This window comes from Ceratotherium simum, chromosome 8 (genome assembly GCF_057802395.1).
Source record: "Ceratotherium simum simum isolate JZ-2026a chromosome 8, ASM5780239v1, whole genome shotgun sequence".
NCBI classification, from domain to species: Eukaryota; Metazoa; Chordata; class Mammalia; order Perissodactyla; family Rhinocerotidae; genus Ceratotherium; species Ceratotherium simum.
In genome coordinates this window covers 82581843-82589978 of record NC_141907.1, presented here as the reverse complement: position 1 = coordinate 82589978, position 8136 = coordinate 82581843, and the positions used below count along the sequence as shown (strand labels likewise).

Below are 8136 nucleotides of genomic sequence, written 5' to 3'. Positions count from 1 at the left end.
TAAGTACCTCTTTTAGGATAACCCTATCTCTTTGTCTCTTGGGGAGCTTTGGCTAGGGCTGTGCTCTCTGGAGGAAGCCAGACATTGGAAGTAGATTTCTAGAACTTCAGGCATTCAGCAATTATGCTTTAACCTACACCCAGGGCATCTGACCTTCCAATTTTGTACTTTGCCAACTGCAGGGAGAAGCTGCTGAAATCTGTGGAGTTGTCATGACAGACGGGGCCATATGGAAAGTGCTGGAAAAACTCCTCCTTAGACTGTAATTGCCTTGATGGGCAGAAACTCTGCCTTCTATTCAGCTATGGAGAGTGTATGGCCCACGGTGCTGGAGGCAGTGTTCATAGTTTACTGTCCAAGGCCTCAAAGCAAAATTAAAACGGGGCATTGAAAATACTCTGCCTGCCCAAAGGAGCCAATTACATTTCATTTCATTTTATTTATAGGGGCATGTTCCTCGATCCCTGAGTACACAATGTGTACACAGGGTGATGATATGAAAAAAACAACAAAATGAAAAAACAGTTATCTTGTTTATTTGTGATCATGCAGATGAAATTGCCTAGTGGATGTGTTGCTTTCTTCTAATTGAGCATCTGGGTGCCCGGAGAGAATTGGAGCATGGAAGTCAGCAAGGCTCTGAGCAGAATGGCTAAGGTTCAGGCTCTGGGCCAGAGTGCCTGGGTTTTAATTCTGCTCCGTTATTTCTTAACACCTCTGTGCCTCAGCTTTCCCATCTATAAATCACTACAATAATTGTACCTAACTCATCAGGTTGTTATGAGGATTAAAGAAATTAACATACACACGTTTATAAATCCTTCAAATAGTGCCTCGCACATAGTAAGTTCCATATAACTCTTAGTTGTAATTATTATTTTAAAATTTTTACTATCATTAAGAATCTAGGACTTTGTGTCATTAAGCGTGATTCTCGAAAATCAAAAAGTTGATAGCAAATTCTCTCTCTCCCTCTGCCTCTTCTGCCATCCTCTTCCTCTCCCTCTTTGTTTCTCTCTGTTTCCTTGTCTCTGTTACTCTCTTCACCTAGTGCTCTGGCTTTACATCCACACTGTGATACCTGATGTTTCCAGTCTTTCCTACGTCATCGTGTTTTTAACGGCAGTGATGTGGGCAGAAGTGAGCTATGGGGAGAATGGCAGGGCTGTGCCATCCACATCTCCAGTATGGGAAAGCAGAAGCTTCAGTTGTCAGGGGCTCCCACTCCATACTTCCCCCCAGGCTTATCCAGAGGAAGGAACATTTTTCTGTGTGGGGGTGGCATTCATGTTGGAAGGGGATGGTGTTATTTTTGTTCCCCACAAATGCGGATGTTTAAAATAGTGCTTTATTCAATCGGCATGAGTGACACATAGACTATGTATAGTGGTGGAACTGGGCCTGGCAGATGATGAGGGCCAGATCTCACCAAAACCAAGAGTCGTGGTTCTGCACTGACAGCCCCGAGGGCTCTGCTCTGAGGATGCCAGCACAGAACCCCCACTGTGTGCTGCCTGGCAAGTTCACTTGCACAACTACTGAATTGTCTGAAATGGATGTACCTCAGAGCCAGTGAACTGGGACTTGGGCTTCGTTTCCATGGGGCATGCCAGCGGGTCACATTTCCTCTCCGAACCGCCCTCCAAGCTGCACTGTACTCGTGGAGGGTAAGTGTATTCGTTGTTCTTCCGTGCCTTCTGACTCGGTGCCCTGCAGGTCTGGAATTCAGCCAGTGTAACCGAATCACGAGGCTGCAGCTCAAGCTATATTTAAGTGCAGGTTTCTTGTCTTGCCATTCTTTTAGAAGCTTAGGGAACTTTTGTGAGATTGAGTAGATATCACAGGGACTTGAAGTAGTGTCAATTTTGACTCCTCGTGCTCCTTTTTAGTGAGTACAATTAAAAGTTTATTTAAAGCATTATGTTTTCAGTCTTTGAAAATTGCCCTTTTATACTTCGAGTCAACACAGTAAGGATTCTAGAAGGGATTCTTTCTATTTTGAAAGAAATAGATTATGTTTCATAGAGTATAAGTTTGGGAAAGAGGGATGGAAGGTTTTATTCTTATGAAAAGTTTTATTACCACAACTCATCTGATCTGAGATGAAAGCGAAAGAAACTGCACAGATTTTGAGAAAAACAAAGTTTACCATATGTCCAAGGGAGATTTGAAATCTTTCTGGATTGTCCTTAATTGATTTGAAATGCAATGCAGAATTTGAATTTTATATAAGAACAAGGGAAAAAACAATTTAATCAGACTTGGGAATGAAAGATGGCAGTGAGTAAAGAATAATTTCATACTCGCTAGACGTCTCCATACTAGATCACAGAGAACATTTGGGTGATCTGAATTAGAATCCACACGCCTCCTCCACCCCCAACATTCTCTTTCCATCTTGAAGCCTCTTCTCTCTACCCTCAAGTGTGGTTTCAGTATGACCAGGGAACAGACACTAAAAATATTTCTGGAATGACGTGACCCACTCTCGCCCCATCCAGGAAAGGGACAAGGCTTCACAAGAAACAGCACATGCTTTCCTTTCATTTCTGGGAGTCCCGGGATCCACCTACAGATGCTGTTCCTTCCGTGGCCGATGGCGTTCAGACTCCTAGCTGCCGACGGTGCCAGGCAAACAACTGGACAGAACAGCTCAGCTACAGGAAGCTGGCCACAGTCTCGGCCAGAGCAGCAGCCCCCCAGCCACAGACCACCTCTGCCACCCCATCCAGGAGCCTTCTCACCTCTTGCAGGCTTGCCCCGGCCCCGCCACAGGGGCTGAAGAACTGGGAGGTGGTGGCAGCAGCCGCAGGGGTGCCTACAGCCTTGGGGCCAGTCCAGGCACGTGGGACCCTGCTTCGGGCAACTCTGCAGCCCCTCCAGGGACAGGGAGGGACCCAGGACAGCCCCAGAGCTCACCACTGTCTCTTCCTATCGCTGAAACCTAGGCGAGGGCTCAGAATGGAAGCCACCACTCCTGAGCTGAAACTGCAGGCCAGACTGCGGGAGGTGGGGGACAGGGTGAGTGGAGCTCAAGATAGCCAGGAGCTAAAGCAGCAGCTGCGGCCGCTGCCCAAGCCACCAGCCTCCTCCCAGCGCGAAGTGAAATATGTGGAGATGTGCGCTTCAGCCGGAGTCTGGAGCAGCAGTCGCCGCACGGGGAGTCTCACTCCAGAGCGCCGCCCCAGGGATCAGAGGGCCTCTAGGAGTCCCAAGGAGAGAGAGCAGGATGAAGCCAGCGGTCAGGAGTGCGAGGCTCCAACCTCCCGGAAGAATCTTGCTTCCTCCGGACTCCCCAGATCCCAGCTCCCCGACACTGACCAGGGTAGCCACTTCTCCTTCTCTTCCTCCCCGGTGGACAAAGGCGAAGAAGGTGGCCTTTCCAAGATGGATGATGACACCACATCAACAGGGGCTCTGGCCACCTCGTCCTCATCTTTAGGCTTTGAGAGTGACAGTGGTGAGCGCGCAGTGAGCTGCCAGCCCATGGTAGGAGGAGGAGGGGGAGCAAGAGGAGGAGGGGGTGGTGATGGGGGAGGAGTTGGAGCCGAGTGCAAGGACATTATTGCCAGGTCTCAGGGCAGCAGAGACCCCCCCAAAAGTGAGGAGGCTCACTACATCACTACCCACGAGATCCAGCTGAGTGAGGTGGAGCAGGACATGGACTTCGACGTGGGACTGGCCTCCCGCTTGGATTTCGAGGACAACAACGTCATCTACTCGTTTGTGGACTATGCTTCCTTTGGTGGCAGCGATGAGACCCCGGGGGACGTCACCACCGCGACCGAAGAGGACGACGACAACAGCTGCTACCTCAGCACCACTCCCAGCACCAACGCCACGCGGACGCCCAGCCCCACGAGCAGTGACCCCGCCCGCCCCAGCGCAGGCAGCAGCGGTCGCAACACCAGCAGCACGGAAGTGGGTAGCGGCCCCTCGGACAGTGACCCCACTCCCCCACCCACTGGGTCTGGCACTGCCACCCCGCGGGAGCCCTTGCCCGAGCCCCCGGAGGCAGCTTCAGGGGCAGCAGCCGCGGCAAGCAGCTGTGGGAGTGCAGCAAGCCAGATCCTCCTATCAATCAAACCAGCTTCCCGGGCTATAAATGAGCCTAGCAACGTGCGTGCAAAGCAAAACATTATTCACGCTGCCAAGCATGAAGGCGACATGAGCCTCCGCGTCTCTGCAGCTGCTGAACACAATTCAAGTTCACTGAAGCAAGACCCGGCTGCAGCCGTGGCTCAGGACCATGCAAAGAAATTCATCGCGGTCCCTGCTCGCCTGCAAACCCGGTGCGGGGCCATCCGCGCCAAGGAGCTGGTGGACTACTCCAGCGGGGCCTCCAGCGCCGTGAGCGAACTGGACGATGCGGACAAAGAGGTGCGCAACCTGACCTCCCGGGCCTTCCGGAGCCTCGCTTACCCCTACTTTGAGGCTCTGAACATCAGCTCCCGGGAGTCCTCCACGCTCTCCGAAGTCGGCTTTGGGCGTTGGTCGACCTTTCTGGACCTAAAATGTGGAGGTGTTGGAGCCAGGGTGGAACAGAGCCTCCTCAGGAGCAGCGCGGCCTCCGTGGCCGCGGGTCTGAGGAAGGGAGGTGGGGCCCGGACCACCGCAGACCAGCTCTACATCCAGTCCAAGAAGTCCCAGACCAAGGCCTTGGAGTTCGTCGTCAGCAAAGTCGAGGGTGAAATCAAACATGTGGAGACACCGCTGTGTTTCCAGAAGCAGGTCCAGACGGGCTCTCGCGTGGTCACCCTTCTCGAGCCTCTGAATTTACGCAGTGAGAGCAAAGCCACCTCAGCCACTGGGCCCTGCAGGGCCACCAAAGGCTCCAGCAAGGGCCCTGGATCGGCATACACAGACGATGGCTCCGAGACATCTGAGAGCAGCAAGCCGTCCCCCCGCGCCGACGGCCCCCAGAAGAAGTCCAAGTTTGCTTCCAGTCTGCTCAAAAATGTCATCTCCAAGAAGATGCAGCGGGAACATGAGTTCAAAATGGAGAGGGGAGAAGTCATTGACACTTCCTACCATCACCTCTCCAGCACCTCCAAGGAGACGGAGAGCCCACCCGGGGGTGAGAAGCAGCGGGAGAGGGGCCTGCAGAGGCAGAGTTCTCGCCACTCGGAGGCCGGCTCTGAGCACACGGTGGTCAGCGTGTCTGATGCAGGTGGGGAAGGGTCCATGGCTGGGTCTAAATCCCCCACTTTCAAAGCCAGTGCGCCTCGGGAGAGCAATGCAGGCGCTGGCAGAAATTTTGCTGATGGACACACTGAAGTGTGTGAAATCAAAAAGAGCGCATCAGAGACTGTCAGGAGCATCTTCCTCCGCAGTCAGAACAGCGCGTTCCGGTCGTGGAAGGAGAAAGAGGCCGAGAAGCGGGAAGAGAAAGCCCCCATCGGAAAGCTGAAACTCCCCAAAGGGGGCGACTGGAGGGCTGATCTCGGAGAGCTCTCTGCCGGCAAGTCCACCATCATGTCCCGCCTCTTTGTCCCCAACATCCAGCAGACACCCAAGGACAAGCAGCCGGGGAAGCAGGCCACCAAGCAGCCTGCCGCCCAAGCCACCTCCACGGCTGTGATCAGGCCCAAGGCTCCCGAAATCAAGATCAGGCTGGGGAGCGTGCAACAGCCAAGCTCGGATTTCAACATTGCCAAGCTGCTCACTCCCAAACTGGCCAGTGGCAGCACCTCGAACCTCTTTAAGACCATTGAGGACAACAGCAGAGCGCAGCAGAAACTCTTCCGGGGGGACAACCTGGAAAAAGTGCCCCAGTTCCAGGTGAGAGATGTCAGAGACAAGTCCAAGGCCCAAGGCCCCCTCCACCAGGTGAGAGATGTCAGGAAACTAATCAAAGGGTCAGGGGACAGTAGTGACAAGGGCAGTGTTACCCCAGAGCAGGGGCTGACTGGGCCAAAACCCAGGCAGCTGGCTGCTGCAGCTGGCGGATCCGGATCCCTGTCCCCCGTGGTGATTACGTGCCAGGCTGTGGTGAACCAGAGAGGAGACAGTGCAGACCGAGAGCCGAGGGAGAACGCGGGCAGAGGCGGAAGCAGCAGGCGCTTGGATTCCTCCTCCCCTGAAGGGACAGTCTTGGTTCACAGGGCGTCTGGCAGGCTGCCCGTGGCCACCATTGCCCCCAATAAGCCTGAGCAGGGCTCCTACCTGCCTGTGCTCAAGATCGTCTCCAAGGCTTCTGCCCAGAAGACCCCAGAGAAGGCCAAGGAGGAGGAGGCCAAGGAGGAGGGGAAAGGCCCGAAGCCGTCCCGGAATGCCCTGGAGAAGCTGACCGCCGCCGTGAGGTCCATGGAGGAGCTGTACAGCTTCAACAGGAACGAGTGGAAGCGTAAAAGTGACCCCCTGCCCATGATGACCGACAGCCACGTCCTGTCGCTCATCGCGAGTGAGGAGAGGGAAGGGGCCGGGGGGGCCGAAGGGGACCCCAACAAGCTGGCCAGACGTCTGGGTGAGGTGGAAGAGCGGGGCACAGGAAACAGAGGCGGAGTGGTCCTGCGAGGGGGTCCCGTAGAGCGTCTGCAGCGGAGAAACTCCAACCCGAGCGCTGAGAGCGTGTCTGCCCGGGCAGCGGCCTTCGAGAACCTGGCCAGGGAGAGGCCCCGATCCCTCTATATTCCCCCAGTGCACAAGGATGTGGAGAGGACCCAACCCCTGCAGCCCCTCCCACCACTCCCCAGCAACCGGAACGTGCTCACCGTGAGTGCCAGCAGCACCCAGAAAACTGGGGGTGTCGCTGGCAAGTTCCCCCAAGGACCTTCTCCAGAGAGTCCTTCAACCGCAAAGGGCATCAAATCGCAGGGACTCCGGTCCCTCAAGATCTCTCCGGCCACCCGGGCACCTCTCGATGAGGTGACCAACAGCAAAAATGGCAGCAATTTGGAAAAGAGCAACAGTGACTGTGAGAATTACCTGACCATCCCGCTTAAAGGAAGCTCTGCAGCTGGGGAGCTTCCGGGCAGGCCTGGGCCTGGGAGGGAGGGGCTCCCAGTCTCCTCCGCGGCCACTCTCTGCAGCTTGCCCCCTCTGAGTGCCCGCAGTCAGGTCCCCAGTAGCCCCAAAGGCTCTCAGGTCAGTGGAACCAGCCGGCCAGCTTGGCGTACCAAACTGGACAACACCCGGGAGACAGTAGCTGCCCCCACAGGGCCACAGAGCCCCGAGCGCCCCCCTCCCACCATCTACCACCAGCAGCTGCTGCCCTTCACCCTGCAGGGGGCCCAGCCCCAGGTCCTCTGTTTCTCCCCACCTGGCATGCCTGCCCCCACACCTGCAGGCCCAGCTCCGGTCCCCACAGACCCCTTCCAGCAGCCACAGCCTCAGCAGACCCAGCGTAAGATGCTCCTGGATGTGACGACTGGCCAGTACTATCTGGTGGACACACCAGTACAGCCCATGACCCGGAGACTCTTTGACCCCGAGACAGGGCAGTATGTGGACGTGCCCATGACCACCCAGCAGCAGGCTGTGGCTCCCATGTCCCTCCCTGTGCCTCCCTTGGCCCTGAGTCCCGGGGCCTATGGCCCCACCTACATGATCTACCCTGGGTTTCTGCCCACAGTGCTGCCCACCACCACCCTGCAGCCCACGCCAATTGCTCACACTCCAGGAGGCAGTGAGCTCTCCCCCATGGCGGCAGAGCATCCTGGCAAAGAGGCAGCTGCGACCTTCACCGAGGCCCCATACTTCATGGCCTCTGGTCAGGCTCCTGCCTCCTCTTCCTCCTCAGCCGCAGCAGCCACATCCCAGCTGGTGGGGGCCAAGGGCTTCGCCCAGCTGCATGGCAAGCCTGTCATCAGCATCACTTCACAGCCCCTGGGGCCACGGATCATTGCCCCCCCTTCCTTTGACGGCACCACCATGAGCTTTGTGGTGGAGCATCGATGATGAGCAGTCACCAGAAAGCAGAGTGGAGCAGCTGCTGGTGAGTGAATGTTACGTTGATAATCAGGTTTAAAAGATTAAGACTAATCTTATTTCTTTGTGTTTGAAGTGGCAGATTTACAGCAGAGGAGGCTGTCTAGAAATGGGCACTTTGGAAGAATAGAACACAACCCCACCAAATTATTAAGGAGCTAATTTTCTTGCCAAGCTTCCTCCTCTCCCCACTCCTTACCCTTTGTG

The 8136-nt window shown here is 55.5% G+C and overlaps 1 protein-coding gene across 1 annotated transcript; it reads left to right on the top strand.

Annotated features, from left to right (window-relative positions):
- Positions 1–1449: 1449 nt before the first annotated feature.
- C8H4orf54 (chromosome 8 C4orf54 homolog) lies at positions 1450–7899 on the top strand. The gene is made up of 2 exons (XM_014787926.2): positions 1450–1667; positions 2502–7899. The coding sequence occupies exons 1-2, from the start codon at positions 1600–1602 to the stop codon at positions 7897–7899; spliced, it is 5466 nt and encodes a 1821-aa protein (XP_014643412.1). The 5' UTR covers positions 1450–1599.
- Positions 7900–8136: the final 237 nt, after the last annotated feature.

Excerpts from the sequence above, each read along its gene's own strand:
- C8H4orf54 (XM_014787926.2), top strand. The coding sequence starts at position 1,600 with ATGGGGCATGCCAGCGGGTCACATTTCCTCTCCGAACCGCCCTCCAAG. Across the intron at positions 1,668-2,501 it reads CTGCACTGTACTCGTGGAGG|GAAAGGGACAAGGCTTCACA; the intron begins GTAAGTGTATTC and ends CGCCCCATCCAG.